This window comes from Biomphalaria glabrata, chromosome 16, assembly GCF_947242115.1.
Source record: "Biomphalaria glabrata chromosome 16, xgBioGlab47.1, whole genome shotgun sequence".
Lineage (NCBI taxonomy): Eukaryota > Metazoa > Mollusca > Gastropoda > Planorbidae > Biomphalaria > Biomphalaria glabrata.
In genome coordinates this window covers 20,848,344-20,866,444 of record NC_074726.1, presented here as the reverse complement: position 1 = coordinate 20,866,444, position 18,101 = coordinate 20,848,344, and the positions used below count along the sequence as shown (strand labels likewise).

Genomic DNA, 18,101 nt, shown 5'->3' with positions numbered 1-18,101 from the left:
ATGAGGTCCATTATATATTTTATGTTACATTCATTTGAACAACACCATTAAACTTTAATACATTTTGCAGTTGTAACTAGAAAGTAAAAGAAGACAGGTGGTATCCTAGGAATGAGTCTTGATGTACTAACATGATATTGTATCATTCCCATATCATGAACATTTTATTCTCAAAATACCAATTTAATTTTCTTTACTTTTTTCACATAATAGAGGATACATATTTGATTCTCTTTAATATTTGTCTCACGTAAGACCAATATAGGGATCTTTGTTAATATAAAATCAGTTGTAACATGGCTTGACTTGCGCTTTCAAATGCAAGCATTGTTTCCTGAACTAAAAGAGAGAAACCAATAAGACAGCACTAGATAAACAAATCAATACAATAAAATAATGATGTCCTGTCATCCAATAAGTTAAACTCAAAATGATTCTGACAACTGGCTGAGGCAACATCAGGCTCAGCAGCTGTCTATCACAAGTCAGTACCTGACTGACAACCCTTGTCATGTACACACACACCAACTAGTACAACATCCTAAAAACAATTATCTTTCATACTTTCCCTCATTGTTTTTTATACTTTTTGTCTCCACACCCTTTGGGCACTCATTAGTACTAGTAAAATCAATAAAAATAATGAATGGTTCCAGTACAAATAACATCTTTATAGAAACATTATTTTAAAAAAAAAAACAACTAAAAAAAGTTTTTGCTTAGAGTTCATCTCGTAGAATAGTGTATCTGTTTCTAGATGGCGCCAACTTTTTAAACGTGGATTCTGGAGGTGATGTGTTTTTAGACTGAATTGGCTGTTGAGGCTGATCACTTGTGTCTCTTGGAATGTTCTTTTGCTGAAAGAAAAAAGAAAAGGAATGACACTAACCACACTTTGTGTAACTTGTTATTCCCATAGAACTTCAAAAATTTGTTATAGTCTTTTTATGTGCAATACAAAACGTCTGTAAATATGTAATAACATAATTAGGTAGAGAATGTGACTATTTCGTGAATACATAATTAAACAAGAAACTTTTTCTTATTTTATTTATGTCCAATGTGAATATTTCTGTTAACATAATAATTAAGAAATCAAGTTTTCTATTAAGATCTAGCAGTTTATGTTTGAGATGAGGAAAAATGTATTTTCTAGTTTAAGACTAGAGTATCATGTGGCTATGACATGGCAAACCATGGCTACATAATATGAAAGCATTAATTACAGTGATAGAATAAGGTGGTCAAGAGTTCAGATATATTGTTTCAACTCTGAGAGAATACTGTAAATTCACTTCAGGACTTAAAAAAAAGCTTGTGAGCTGACTTGGCAGTAATAAGGGCCTAACATTAAAGTTTACACCGTTAGTCATTGTGCTGATTTAAGAAAACCTAATTTTATTATTTCAAGATTAACATGTGAAACTTACTATTTCCAGTGATGGGAACAGACTTGTTTAAAAATTTTAGGAAATTTTGTATCCCCCCCTCCTTTTCCCGTTTTTGAAGTGGCCACTATTGTTTGTACATATAGATGAGAGGAGAAAGCTTTTTGCAGATGCTTTATATCTGGGTCCAGGCAGTCTGAGCATTCTATAAATAAATAACTGCTTTACTGGTATTGTAACAACTTCTCTCTCAAACAACTATAAAGAATAAATGTGTTTGAAAATCAAAACATGCTTGAGATTTGGGAATACTTCAAAAGTACGAGCTACACTTCTGTTTGTTTTGCTGATTATTAAATATTGTACAGGAGTAACTGTTTATTAAACTTTGCACATGAAGTCCACCAAAAAATGCTTTGAAAAGCAATGGAGAGAAAGCTGCTGAGTTCTCAAGCAAGACAAACAAGAACAACCAGATGAAGAGCAATGCTTAGAGGAAGAGAATGCTTAGCAATAAAACTGCATATTGAGGCTTCCTAAATCATAAAATCCTTATATGACTCTTTTTTTCATGCTGATACAAGTTGTTTACAAGCAGTGGATCTCTACCACACTGGGCTTTTAAAGCATTAGACTATTAGACTAATGATTAGTAATGATTAGTTATTAGTTAAATATAGAAAAAAATTTAATATATAGTTCTCTCTATAGATCGTGATCTATCTATCATCTAGATCTATTTAAATCTAATAACTTGGATCTATATCTCTAGTGACTCTTAGATCCAATATATTATTATTAGATCTATATTCTATCAGACTTATACTCAGTAACTCACTATTATATAGTCATGTAAAGTAGGCCTACATCTATAAAATCTAGATATATCTGATATATAAAGTAGAATGTGAGGCATATGATGTATGTATGTCCCCGTATAGAAATCAAAACCGTTTGACCGATCTTGATAAAACTTGGCAGAAATGTTCCTTGGGTACTAACTTAGACCATAGTGTATGTATTGTAGCCCTAAAACAAACTTAAGACCCTAAAAAAAATAAAGTTGTCCGACTCTATTAAAGCTTTAGTATTTATGGATCTCGGCTTTGTTTACAATGTTGACATGAGAAAAGATAGAAAGGATTTAGATCTAGATATAATTTTAAGAAACACACTTTGTGCAGATAGTTTTTTATTTTGACACATGAAATAACAAAAGAAGGTCCATTGATTTCATTATATAATAAAATTAACCTTCAAATTTGTGTTTCAAAACCATTTTTTACATAAATTAGCTCCTTATATCTGTGACTATAGATTTCCTGACGAACATTCTTTCATTAGACAATACCGTAATGTTATACATCTTTCCATTCCTAGGTCTAAAACTTTAATTCAACTCTAGGATGATATAACTTCTCTTCGCACAGATAGTTTTATACTTTAACACATGAACATACTAATTATAGTCCATTCATTTCATATTTTGATCAAATTAACATTCAAATTTGGTTTTCTAAAGCATTTTAAATACATTCGTTTACAAAAGCTGCGAAGCCATGTTGAGATAGGCCTATATTCATTCATGAATTGCGTACTAAAAATTATTTCGTTTAATTGTTTACAAAACACTCTCAGTGACTATATCGACAGTGATACGCAAATAAAGACCCGCAGGTCGCAGGTAAAATATGTCTAGTATAAAATATAATAGATGGCCGGTAGGTCTATTAAATCTAGATCTTATAATAGATCTAGATGTCTAAATCTAATCTCATTTGAACTTATGGAAGTTGGCAGGCAGGGTTAAAATTAGAAAAATCTAGGGGGCCATCGTATCAACAGAGCAAAAATTAATAGCGCATAGCGGCCGGGAATAATGATTCTCTTATGCTTTCCCAAACTTTTCAAAAGCTGGCAAGCAGCCATTGAGGTCTAGACGCTCTAGATCTAAATAATCTAGATAAAAAGTATTAAAATTAAAGAAACTAGATATCTTGTCTAGAATATATCTATCTAGAGTGATTCAAACCACTCTTAGTGACTCTAATCTAACAAGAGATCTAGATTTATAAGACAATACGGTAACACAAGATGTTTAAAAAAATAGAACTTTAACTGTGTCAAAAGACCGGATGTGTGCATGTTCAAAACAAATCAAAAATTTTATTTCGCATTCTTCCGAAAATGGAAAAATAATAAAATTGGATTTTAAAAAAAAAAAAGGTAAAATTTAGGATTTTTTTGCTAAAAAATCGGATCAGAAGAAATTTTCAGAATTCCAAAAATTTTCAGAAAATTTCCATCACTGTATTTCTAAACTTACATTCCAATCACAGACAAATGCTTGCTTAAAAGATAATAGTGATGGGAACATTATCAGCTGAATGAGATGTTGAAATCATAAGAGAAGGGAATACATTTGTTTAGGAAATAAGATTACGACAGATTAGACTTACAGCATCTGATTCATCATTAATCTCAGGGACTGGTGATGCAGTAGTTGGATCAGGACCATGGTGAAACTCTCTGTGTAGTTTGCCAGAGTGGAGGTCTTCTATAAACTGTTTTACAAGGCCTGGAGTGCTACAGAGGGTTATAGGACAAACATTTTACTATACTAGGCTATGTGATAAATACCTAACAATAACAGCATAATAATAAATCATATGAAAGACTATTTATACAAGTTGTACAACAAACATTTAATTACATGACCTATATACTTCTATTATCTAATTGTTCCACAATTGATAAAGTTTTTTCAACATACGCTAAATCTTTCTTGACATCATGAGGAAATAGATACATGTGCCTAAAGCTATCGATAGCCAATATGGGCAGATCATCAGTTGACTTTCCCAGGTGATGAAGTGGATGAGCAAACTTAAGGCCGTCAGCCACAAGAAAGTTGACATTAACTGTTGAAATATAATTGGAAAAAAAAACTTTTTTCAAGGACTGTCCAAATACAAAAAAAGTCACATATTTTATTGAGTATCCATTTACAACACAGATATTTCCATATTGGATTAAAATGTATGTATATATAGCAAATCATTGTTGTTAGCATAATATTTTAGAAAAAAAAAAACAATTTACTTTTATAATATGAAAAAAAAAAATCACTCGTAAACAAATTCCAAATTTGAACAATGAATGGGGAAAAAAAGGTACATAGGGTACATACCTGTCAATTTTATTTTAACTAACTAGTTAATTTTCTGATTAAAAAAAATAATAACATCCCCAAATCACAGTGGACAAATGTAAGACAAATTTCTTCAAGGATAATAAAGAAATCTATTTTTATTATTTTTCTCCTGAAAGAAGTTTTTCCTTCCCTTTTGTTTTCACACTTGTGCTAATTATTCCCTTCAGTCGACACCTTGACAAACAAAAAACATTATATGATGTTATGATGAGCCCTAATTTCATTGAATTCTCGAGGAAAGAGTGGCGAGGAGTTGTAATTCTTGTTCTAAATTCTTTCCTATTTTTTTTCAATATTAATCTATATAGCTCCATACAAACCATCTGACAATTATTTAAAAATCAAATTTGGTTAAGAAAGCTAGATCACAAGATTGCCAGGACTTGCGAAGACAAAATTATTGTTGTAACTATATTGGCAGAGAAATAGAGTTAATTTTGTGTGTGACCAACTGACATCATCATCATCATCAAACTCCATTCGAGTGAGGGCTTGAGAGGCTCAAATCCTCCCTAGCAAAAGCCCTGGACAGAAACCCTGCTGTTTAGCGTAGTGCATACATGTCACCATACAGGTTGAGAATTTTGGGTTTGACCAACTGACACACATAACACAAGCAATCTCACAAGCTGCTTAGCAGTCAACTGTGTCAATGGACAATAGAAAAGTACTAGCATGAACATTACCAGCAAAAATCTCAAGTGATTGGTCATGTGATCGAATGCCTTCAAGAGAAACAGAGACAGATTGTGTAAGGAATTTCAGTTCCACACAGCAAGGAGACAGGGACTGTGAGTCGATCATGAAGTCAGTCCAGGTGGAGTGAGTCCTTGAGTCCAGGATGAGATAGACAGTAGAGTTTACCACAGCAGTAACATTTGTAGTCAGTTTATTGTGTTGCCAATTGTGTCGTATTGACTGTTATTTACTTATTACTCATTAAAGTATCAGATTGTTTTGGAATTATTGTTGGCAAGTTCTTGAAATAGATGTGCTGTGTTGAGCAGTGTTTGCCGATGGTCTGATTAGGAGAGAAGATCAAAACAGTATGTTAAAGAAAACAAGCAGGTAAAGAAGACAACATCAACCTTAGGTTGGCCAACCTTCTGAATGGGGAAAGATAAAATGTCATTATATATATGTATTGATATAACTAAATGTCAGACCTTTCTCATGTAGAAGTTGCTCTTGTACAACTCTGTTGAAAGTATCTACTGATTCTGTATCGTCTGGATGATGGAACAAAATCACAAATGGCAAACCTTCCTCAGTTAGTTCCTGTCAAAACATACCGACAAGTTTATTGAAAAACTATGATTAAAAGAAATAAAAATGTTTAAGCTTTTTAAAGTTACCCAAACTTGCTTTATGGTAAATAATTAGTTTAGTATTTTATTTAATCAAACTTGGTATATTTGATTCAAGACACCTTCAGAGCAAGTTCAAGGTGTAAATCACTAACACATATCTCTTTCTTAAATGTATTTCAAACAGACATGATTAATTGACATGAAATTTTAGACATCTGTAAACTTGTCTCTAAACAGTAAAAGATATTTAAAGAGACAGATGAATGACACCATTACCTACTACAAAGTGTATAACACACAAAAGTGAAGATGATCCATTAAATAGGAAATCAATGCCAGCTAAATACTACTGAATGAAAAAATAATTACACAGAATTTAGATGTTACACTTCCAAAGGAGGTGGGTGCACAACTTCTTCTCCCTGGGAGATCATGTCATCTCATAGCTAGCTAGGCCCTCATAGATCAAGCTACAGAACCCCCTGAGTATTTGTAGCTTATCAAAGACAACACTTATAATATTAATGTTACATGTAACTTAAGTTAGATAAATTTGATAACAAACCTCAGCATTCTCAAAAGTGATCTCCCGTACAATTGGAGTACATTTATTGGTTGCCCACTGAGTGAGGGAGTCCAAGTTCAAGGCCCCAGTGTATGTTTCATCCTGCTGTTTTGTCTGAGGAGCATGTCATAGCTTCTTTTTAGTTTTAAACAAATTTATTAAACTAATTTTTAAACAATAAACCAACAAATATATAGATTTCAAACATTTATCTTTGTATAATACTAATAAAATTTGTTTAAAACCTACATTTGGCGGCCTATAGTCAATTCGATCACCTCCAGATCTCTCGTTTTCAGACACAAGTCTATGAAAACAAAGTAAGAAAGAATAATCTTCAATCTTTAAAGGGTTTATGATAATACTTGTGTGCACTTTGTGCAAAATCACATTTTTAAGCTTTTTAGTTAGCAACACAAACTAATATTTTATTATATAGTAAGCTACAGGTATCTTTCCATATTGTCTTCTCTATCTTTTTTTTGGTTCTGTATTTTATTGCTTAAAGAATGTAAACCATCTTAAAAATCGAAATGCAAACTCAGATGAGATTACTGTGTTTAAAATGTATCAATCAGATCCCAAATGTATGAAACTCATTTCAAAATCAATTTCTTTTCCTTTCCTGCAAGCAACAGATTGCCTCAGCCAGGAAAGCTAAAGACTTATTAATATTAATTTAAATCTCTACATTATCATAACAGACTAGAATGGCAAAGAAAGAAGTAAGGCAAAATACTAGAACAAAAACATACCCAACTGCAGCAAGAAACTCACAATCATCTCGCATGATATTAGCAGCACGAGCAAAGAGCCTGTAATTATCTGATGTTTTGCTCTCAAAGTAGCCAATTATGTGAGGTTTTTTGCCCTGTTATTTAAACAAATAATTTTTTTTTTAATAATCAATGTTACATAATGTCATTTAAAATTGTAATGTTAATGTTCAATGCCTCTTTCTCTCCTCTATTCAAGATAGATAACATAAGATAATTTTTATTGGTCCAATCATTTTTCAATTTTTTAAATATGTTGTTTAAAAGAAGTATGTTTATTTACTCTACATTTTCATTCTGACTTTTTAAAAAATCTTCAAGCAAATATCATTTATCAATCAAAACAATCTAACCATTAATTTGTATTTATTTTCAATGTGAAAAACAAGAAAAAAGGATAAAATTTAAATTAAAATATCTTTACTTCCTTCTTGAAAAGAGACACAGTTAAGACTCAGCACACAAACATTATTGGTTCATCATATGCAGTCCCCAAAATCCTTTGCTTTAATTTATCTAAAAAAGTTGGGTTATTTTTTACGCAGTTAAAGCCGAATTTCAATCCCCCATCTATACAGTGGCCTACAGTGGACAAGTCATTACAGTCAATACAGTTGAAGTAAGATGTGTAAGGCTCTGATTCGGTAGAGTTGAGAACGACTCAGACCAGCTGAGTAGAGCAGAATACGACTCATTGCAAGTTGAGGTTCAACAACAAAGTATAGTAAAGTGTAACAACGAGATATTGTACAGTCTTTTATGCTACTTGTTGCACTGCTAGAGTTTATAGTCAATAGAGTTATAAGAAGCTGCAAGTTGAGTTGTCAAGTTCTTTGCAGTGTTTTTATTTGTGTGTCTACTTGCCAGAACCTCTCTAACATTATTTATTTCTGTTTAATGATTTTTAAAAAATAATGAAACCTCACTAGGAACGAATTTGAAAGCTTTGAATTTTATTTTGAAATTTTTGGTTGTTGTCAGAAACCTATTTTAATGACATTTTGAGCAATAACAGCTGAGTTCAAGACAAACCTGTCACCAGGATACTCACATCTATTTCATTTAGAGCATCCAAACTAGTGACTTCATGGACAGGGTCTTTGGCCTGCTCATGGGCAAATTGGACCAACGCCTCTACAGATCTCTGGCCCCTGTATTCTTTCTTGACAATATTTCCCCCACGAAATAACTTGAGTGTAGGGTATTTATTGATTCTGTAACGTCCAGCGATGCCAGCTAATGGATACAAAAAGTATAGATTTAGATACACAATCTTTTTTTTTTTAATTAATAAACAACCAACACCACAAGATTCCCAGAACAAAACTCATAAGTATCTATCAGGAAAAGATGTTTTTATATTGAAATTGAACAATTTCTTCACTTTTAAAGAAATACAAATTTTATAGCAATTCTATTAACAGATGATAGATCTAATTGATACATAATGACTTACTTTCTCTATCACAGTCCACCTTTGCAAAAACTACTTTACCAGGAACCTATGCAAAATAATATAAAATAGCATCAGTGACTAAAAATATTCAACTACGTAATAAATAAAGCATGTAGTATGTTTTCAAAAAATTCAATTTCCGTAGTCTGAAAAACTACAAATAAATTATTAAGTGTCAGAATGCTCTCTTAGACCATTTTCTAAGCAAGATACAAAATCTTGGGCTGCACAGAACAGTGACTTGCTCTAACAGACTTGCTAAACTTGTCAAAATACCCCCAGGGGCCAGCTGAGGTAGATTGTACAGGTTCTCTTGCAGGCTTCTCTAACTTCATGAAATACTGGAGCAGGTCAGTCTGAAGGGGGCAGCTGAGGTAGATTGTACAGGTTCTCTTGCAGGCTTCTCTAACTTCATGAAATACTGGAGCAGGTCAGTCTGAAGGGGCCAGCTGAGGTAGATTGTACAGGATCTCTTGCAGGCTTCTCTAACTTCATGAAATACTGGAGCAGGTCAGTCTGAAGGGGCCAGCTGAGGTAGATTGTACAGGATCTCTTGCAGGCTTCTCTAACTTCATGAAATACTGGAGCAGGTCAGTCTGAAGGGGCCAGCTGAGGTAGATTGTACAGGATCTCTTGCAGGCTTCTCTAACTTCATGAAATACTTGAGCAGGTCAGTCTGAAGGGGGCAGCTGAGGTAGATTGTACAGGTTCTCTTGCAGGCTTCTCTAACTTCATGAAATACTGGAGCAGGTCAGTCTGAAGGGGGCAGCTGAGGTAGATTGTACAGGTTCTCTTGCAGGCTTCTCTAACTTCATGAAATACTGGAGCAGGTCAGTCTGAAGGGGCCAGCTGAGGTAGATAGTACAGGATCTCTTGCAGGCCTCTCTAACTTCATGAAATACTGCCATCGGAAGAGTCTGCCTTAAACTCGGCACCCAGAATGAAGGGCAAAAAGGTTAACAAAATCAGAACACACATGAGCGATAGAATGACAAAGCAACCAGTCAAAATGGCATACAATGCGACTGGGGTGACGCTGTCTTCCTCTGTCCACAGCCCCATCATTGCATATTCCAATGAGTTCCCACACACAGGTATAAGTTTAGGATGCAAAACCACTTAAGTTGAAACGAGGTTTTATATAGTATATGGGACCTCCTGTATTGAGAAATCTTATTATTCATAACAAAATAATTATTTGTTTAAATTTAACACTTAATTTACAGCATTTTACTCCTTGATTCAAAGAACAGTTCTTCAACTTAAAATTTATAAAAATCATTTTAAAAATTTTTTTAATTCCATAAATTAATAATTTAATAGTTAATTGAAATAAATCAAATTTATTTTTTTTATTTTTGTTGATTTTTTGTGTGTTAAATGTACACTGTATATTGCACAGAATACTTTAAGGCACTAGCAAAAATCAATGATCATTATGTAAGCTAAGTATAGATCTTGGCTATACACATTGAACAATGGTTTGAAATTTATCCCTGTTTATTGACCATTATTCTTTATCTGATTGACCACTTTTTTTTTTATATTGCCAGATCTTAAAAAAGCTGGTGCCCCGAAAAACACTCCAATGAAAGATAAGTACTGCACAGTTCATCTCATATATTGGTTTTCTGAATGCTCCAACATAAAAAGATAATGAGGTAGAAGAAAAAAGAACCAACAACCATTATGAGATACAAACACATCTTAGAGATAAGAATCTTATTTACATATTACAATTTAAAAAATAGGACACAAGTATGATTTTATTTATTTATTCTCTGGATTCCAATCAGTTCTCACTACAAGAAAATGATTTTTATGAATTATTTCAAATATATATTTTTTTTAACTTTTCCAATGTCTGCAAGGCAAATTAAGAAATTTAATTAGGTAATTGAATGGGTCAATGCTTTTAACAAATGTAAAAAGTCTATGAGTTTTTAGGCTTATAGAATGATTTCTATTAAACCATCCTTCACTATAATGTTTCATATTTCCATACACTTGGTTCTCTTATTCTAAAAATACAGTGTTCTTCAGTAGGATTGCACTGTGCATATTTGCTATAGGAAATACATTCTAAGGTGACAGCTGGTTCAAAACAGCTTTTTTTGAACTGTTCAGGTCTCTGCTAACAATACATTAATTGCCATCTGGTGATTTTGTAAAGTGGCTGTGAAGACCTTTTTTTTTTTCACACATGGTGCAAGAACACTGTTGACAGACTAAACACAAAGATAAGACAGAACTAAAATTTACAAAAAAGATTGAGATCGCCCTCTATGAAGTTTAACACGGGACCAGATCAAATGACCATGAAAAATTTTTTTACTAAGCTTATATCAGCTCACTCTGGGTGGAATTTTGCAAACATTATTTCTAGTTTTAAATCTCTCTGTCTGTCAAGGTGTCAAAGACTAACAGGAATATTGAAATTCAATTTGAGCATTGTCTATATTAAGGTCAAATAGATGAAAATAGCTACTTGTAGGTTTTAAAAAGACAAACTTTTTTTTTTTAAATAAATATGATTTTTTTTTTCAAAATCAAATTATATACATTTCTCCATTTCAAAATAAGTTTGTGCAGGGCATTTATTCTTCTATCATTCTATACTGCCTTCAACATGTTTAATAGAGATAATTGGTTTGAACACACATAGACAAAAGTCATTACTAGCAAACTGTGCTACTATTAAGAATGTGTTAACTGAGACAAGATCACTGAGACACTCTGTGTAACAGATGTTGACAAAAACTAAGTGTAACTTACAGGAAGCTCTTCTTTAACTTTTTTACCAGCCTCTTCAAAAGTAGGGGCCAGTATTTGGCTGAATCTACACCTGTAATTAAAGAAACACACAAACAGATCAGTTGTTTAAATTTTTTAAACATCAAAATATAACAAGATACTGAACTTTTGTTAGAATGCAAATTAAATTTTTACTATAAATGCAAATCAAATTTCCAAATAACAAACCACAGCCTCTATAAGGATTCAAACTCAAAACACAAAAGATTGTCAAACAATTTTGTTAATAGGCTATCCTTACTAATACCTAGGGTGGTAACACTAGTTGTTGTTTTTTATCTCCAGAAATATTAACTTAAAAAAAAACTTTTTTTATACTCAGTATTCAGACTGTAAGGATAAAAAAAAAAGTCAACTATCAAATTGAAATGTATTATATTTATTATATTATCTCAAAAAGGAAAAAAGAAAAGAATTCATAAAAGTATAAAAAAGGCAACAATTATTTTTTTGTTCAGCATTTGGCAAGGTCAATACAAAAAAATGTTTTCATTAAATATCTGAAAATTAAGACATTGTTAAACTGCCTATATTTGTCTAATTCTATTAAAAATCCAGTATAATTAAAAGACTAGTGTTTTAGTAGAAAAAGTTTATTGAATACGAACCACAAGAAATGCTAATTACATATATATTAAATTGAGAAATTGATTTCGTATTGAAATTCTGAAAGACATTTAAATAACAAAACTAAATCTGGCTTTCAAAGCCAAGTACTACTCTCCAATTTATATATTTATGTATAAAACTGACAAAACAATCTACAAATATTATAGGCCCTTATCGGTGATAAAAAAATTAAAAGTTCAAGACTTCTAAATTCATTCCAGATATTTTCCAGATCTAAAAAGCAAAAATTGAAAGAGATTCTATTGAAGGTAAAAGAGGGAAATGAAGAAAAACGGTTGACAACTCATGTGTAGTGCCCCAACAGTTGAACAGACTAAGGAATAGGTGAAGGTGATGAAGGTAATCATAAAAAAAAAGTGTTTTTTTTTCTAGAACAGTTCTACATTATAAAATGGTCTTAAAATGTTTGCAGAAACTCTTTGGCCGTATTTAACATTTCATGTGAAAAAACAAACTTAAATTGTGCATCTAAAGAGTTGTGGAAAGTGGATAAAAAAATTAACTTTTCTTACCAATCTGCATAAAAATTTACTATAGCAATGTCACTGCCACCTGTAAAATTAAAAAAAAAATATTTTAAAGCAAAGCAGTGAATTTAAAACTAAAACAAAATGAAATAGTTATTATAAAAAAAAAAAAAAAAACAAGATGATAAAAAGATATTATTCTTCCATAAGGTCGTTATTGCCATAATGGTAAAAGACATAAGTACTCCACTGCCTAATAAATGCTTCCAATGGCAAGAATCTGAAATAGCCCCAGGCAGCCAGTCCAACTTCTGGTCATGTATGTCTCAGATATTGGGTCTGGCACAACTACTGTGTCTCATATATTGGGTCTGGCACAACTACTGTGTCTCAGATATTGGGTCTGGCACAACTACTGTGTCTCAGATATTGGGTCTGGCACAACTACTGTGTCTCAGATATTGGGTCTGGCACAACTAATGTGTCTCAGATATTTTGTCTGGCACAACTAATGTGTTTCAGATATTGGGTCTGGCACAACTAATGTGTCTCAGATATTGGGTCTGGCACAACTACTGTGTCTCAGATATTGGGTCTGGCACAACTACTGTGTCTCAGATATTGGGTCTGATACAACTAATGTGTCTCAGATATTGGGTCTGGCACAACTACTGTGTCTCAGATATTGGGTCTGGCACAACTACCGTGTCTCAGATATTGGGTCTGGCACAACTAATGTGTTTAGATATTGGGTCTGGCACAACTAATGTTATCACTTAAAGGAGAAAGGGTGAAGGTGAGTAACTGGTGCCTCAGCCAGTAAGCTCCAAGAAGAAGGGGCTCGTAAGCATTGACTGGTTACCCACCTAGGAAAATGAAAACTTTCAATTCAAACCTCTGCTGCCTTGTCTACAATATAAATTATATGGATACTTAATTTTAAAAACAAACGAATATATATGCATTTGGAAAATCAAAAGTGGTTACTGAACCTATTTCAAAAACAATGAAAGTAATACTGAAATAAAATTTTTAATGCAGCTTTTATATATATTTAAGATCTAAATGTTACAGACTGAAAGTACTAACACAATTTCTACAGGTATTAAAGTTCCTAGTGGGGTTACCAATTAATGGCTTTATAATCAGTAGAAGATTATAATACTTATGAAATTTAAAGTTTATAGCTTAAAAATGTTTAAGAAAATTAATTATTAATAACAATTCTTTAGCTTTCTAAATCAGTATTACATAATATATAAGTTATTTACCCACTTACCTAAAACACTACCAATATTGTTGTCGTTTAATGATATAACTTCACCATAAACTGCATTACTAATGTGTTCCACCTGATTAGAAACAAAAAATAATATACATAAATCATGAGTACAAATCATCAGATACAATGACTCCCAATCCAAAATCATGGGTCATTTAAATTTAAACTATGACAAAAAAAAGTTTGGAACCACTGCTCCGCAAAAAAATTGCAGTTGCCAAAAGTTCATTAAATTTGAACCATTAGCAAACTGTTTACAGCAGCATTACAGAATGTCACCAAGCAACCCACAAGAGTATGTCAATAAATTACCCAGTAATGATAGCGAAATGTCTTATTTACCTAGCTTTAAAACTAGTGCAAACAAATGTTGCAGTGTGTTTGTCTGAAAAGAATAAGTTTAAAAGATCTGGTTTAAAAACTTTAGGAATTTGAGCTCTTCATCAACAAAGGTCAAACCAAGACTTGAACTTAAAGGACACTGGGCTAAAATATAGATACTACCAGTGATAGGAATCTATTACAACTGGATTTGCCACTCTTTACTACTGTAACCTTAATATTTAAATATTTACAATGTATTACATTTTATATTTACATATTTCTATCTACCATATTCTTTGAAAGATTAAATTTGCAACTGAATTTTTTTAAAGGAATATAAACAGATTAAAAGTAATAAAGTATTAAACTTGCTGCCATTATGCAATAAGTATGAATAACTTTGAGAAACCTAAACTCATTTCAATTATTTATCAACTTAACACAAAATTATTTGTAGATTATCTTATATGATATATAAAGAGATAATATTAAGACAGAATCTAGATTAATTTATGTTTACTTTTATATTATAGATACAACTACACTATTTTGTTCTGAAGAATGGACTTGGTTTTTACATTGATATTAAAATCTTTATAATTGAAGGGGTGCCCCAAATGGATTTAATGGATTTTTATAACAGTCTGCAAAAGAGCTCACAGCTCAGTAGCAAATTATAAAAGTTATGTCTAGGTGATAGACATGAATGTAACTTGGATAGAATGCAAATATTATTTTAAGTTTCATTTTTATGCTTCATATATAATATATATAAAATAGTACCATTTGACTAATTCTGCCCTTTTTCATTCTTTCATTTGCAATTGGAAAACATGCAAAAAAATTAAGTGAATAATTTTTGTTTACAAAAAAAAGCATCAAATTTTCTTTCCGCTATATGAATATATATAAACTCTTAGGTAATTTGTCTTTGTCTCCTGGGTCTGAGAATGTAGGTTTTCCTTCTGTTTGCAAAGTTTCTTAGATTTATTATTAAATCAGCATTTATTTATTTTGATGAGTAGTTGAAATTTGATTTTCAATAATGCTTTTTAAGATGTCTTTTAATGAAATTCCAGAGGTCATCAATTGGGTGGTTAATGTCTTGTTCTTTCTTTCTTCTTTTTCGTTCTCATTGTTATGTTGGAGCATTCAGATGACTAGACCAATATGTGAGATGAACTGTGCAGTGGTTTCCAAATCATGGAGCTCTCCATATAGTTTTCTTTCTATTGGGGTGTTTTGGGGCCAGTGTCTTATACAGGCCTCTTGATATAGAGAGCAGTTTTGGAGGATGTGGTTGGCATTCTCTGGTGACACTCAACATGGACAGATTTCACTGGTTCCAATTTTGAGCTTCCGGTACATGTGTTTGTCTTTTTCTAATAAGAATGTTTGTTGTAAATTTAATGCAGCTTGGTGTAATTGTGCTAGGTTGCATTTGTTCCAGAGAAAGATTTTTCTTTTGGGTTATATGTATTGATTTTATTTGACTGTGTATTTTAATAATATTATGTTCAGATAGGCCAGGGATTATTTCATAATCTACCACTAATCCAGGTCTGTTAGAAATAAGTCTAATATGTTTCAGTTCTTGTAATTATGTCTGGTTTTTCTGTTTCTAATAAAATTTCTAAGTCTACTGATTTATTGCTAATGCTTTAGTGAAGTTTATAACTAATCTAGATCTTGACTATCATTTAATCTATGGTTTTAATTTACTTTGGTATTGCTGCTTTAGTAAATTTATTTGATGAGGGTATTTTGTTAGATTTGATAGATTTAATAGGACTAATTATCTAATAGGAGTGAATTTAGGCTGAGTTCAAGGTTTAGCTAGATCTAGAATCTACTAGTAGTACTAGTCTAGCTGTTTGGTGTGCTTCATTTGAGTCAATTAGAGATGGTGTTTAAGTTTAAGGTGTTAAATTTAAAAGGGTTATAGATCTAGATTGTAGATCTAGACTAAATTCTAACTAGAACAAGAAAACTGAATGTGTGGATCTAGAATCTAATCTCTATCATCTACTAGTCTAGAGATCTAGGCTATTTTTTCTAGGTGTCTGAATCAAAATCAAAGGAATAAAAAATATAGAGAAAATAGAGTCTAGTTGACAGTAGTCCTGGATGTAAGCTCACTGAAGACTGAAGTTAACTAAGTGTCTTAAGTCGACAGTCGGGTTCCAAAGGACTGTCAATTCTGGGGGTGAAAGTGGCAATAAGCACCCACTTTCCAAGAAATGCTCCCATGGCTTGCATCTCTAAATGCCTCTGTCAGTCAAATCCAGCTCCTGGCCTTTAGGTGTGATTTTCCCAAAAATCCGGTGGAACCTGTTCTTACAAACTGACAGGAGAAGGGATGAAAGGCGAAACACAGGCGCCTCAAAACCAGTTTAGCTTCGTGTTGATGGGGCACGTCAGCCTAAATCATCATCATCATCATCAAACTCCATTAGAGTGAGGGCTTGAGAGGCTCAAATCCTCTCTTGCAAAAGCCCTGGACAGAAACCCTGCTGTCTTGCGTAGTGCATGAATGTCGCCATACAGGTCGAGAATTTTGGGGGTCAGCCTAAATAACGCAACCCATCTAGGAGAAGGAAAACTCTGACTCCAAACCTCCACTTTGTGGCGATACTCCCCAGTGTGGGTATCAGGGCTTGGAAATGACCAAGAGAAATAAATAACCCCACTGCCTTTCCACTTGCATTTCACTAAGTGAATAATAGTGGTCCTTCCCACCCTGTAGGTGCTTTTTGACAGAGGTCGGCGGTCCTTGTCTCACTACACTCTAATACTAGATATAAACCCATCATGAAGTTTTTTTTCTGGATCTGGTGAATGTGATATCATGAAGGGGCCTGGATCCAGGATGTGACGATTCCACAGGGCATACCCAGGGCACAGTCCACTTTAAGCTTTCTACTGCATAAAAGTTCCATTTGGAGAGCTCTATGGATGGCGGAGAATGGACCATTGGCCAACCCCACCTTGTCCCATGGATATTCCGGTTACAGTCTTCAGAGCTAGATGTTTCCTTTTATGTCAGTATTGGAGAAAATTGCCAAGACCGAAAACTCCCTTAAAATGCGGGGACTAGATCTATATATTTTTAAAAAGCTTGAGGAAACACCCAGCCTACACTGAAACCGTAAACCATATCCTTTTTGAATGCCCCTCCCTAATCCACCTTAGACAGACCCTACTTCCACTACAGCCCAACATAACCAATACCCTGTACGGCAGTGCTGAACAACTGAAGAAAACAGCACACTTTTTTTCCTTGGCACAGTCTGCAAAAGAGCTCACACTGTCACAACTCAGCAGCAATAAAGCTGGCTAGAAGAAGAAGAAAGTCGACAGTCAGACTGGAATCTCAGTGAATCTGGAAGATAGTTTTTTAGATAGAGATTGCACATTTCAAATTGCAGCCAAGTCCCCAAGCGACACTGACAAGTCCAAGTTAAAGTTAAATGATACTTTAAAACTTTAAATTAAAAAGTTTAAAAAAAAAATGAAGTTCAACTTCAAGTTATTTCGGCACTTTTAATTGCAAAAAAAAAATAATAATCATCTTGATCTGAATTCTGAAATGGAAAAATGATGGGCAACTCTATGAATTTTCCTTACCAAAAATAAAGCAAAAATCAAATAAATATTTAGCTTATTCATGTTATGATGTTTACGTTGAAACGGCTTACTATCCTAGCCTGTTGAAGTGAACACAACTGCTACAAACGAAACAGTCGATACACCGGATGAGACAGAACATAAACATGGCGAGTGTTTGCGTGTAATCCCGTTATTCGAGACCAAAGACAGACTAGACTACATTTATTATATAAACAGGAAAATTTCTTATTAATATTTTTTTATTA

At 32.8% G+C, this 18,101-nt stretch overlaps 1 protein-coding gene across 1 annotated transcript; it reads right to left on the bottom strand.

Moving 5' to 3' along the window:
* Positions 1 to 680: 680 nt before the first annotated feature.
* Positions 681 to 18,012, bottom strand: LOC106054315 (endoplasmic reticulum resident protein 44-like). The gene is made up of 13 exons (XM_013210126.2): positions 17,854 to 18,012; positions 13,900 to 13,972; positions 12,666 to 12,705; positions 11,485 to 11,554; positions 8,710 to 8,755; positions 8,305 to 8,489; positions 7,233 to 7,348; positions 6,727 to 6,784; positions 6,478 to 6,591; positions 5,769 to 5,880; positions 4,162 to 4,309; positions 3,848 to 3,974; positions 681 to 857 (listed from the first exon to the last, which is right to left on the bottom strand). The coding sequence occupies exons 1-13, from the start codon at positions 17,893 to 17,895 to the stop codon at positions 720 to 722; spliced, it is 1,269 nt and encodes a 422-aa protein (XP_013065580.2). The 5' UTR covers positions 17,896 to 18,012; the 3' UTR covers positions 681 to 719.
* Positions 18,013 to 18,101: the final 89 nt, after the last annotated feature.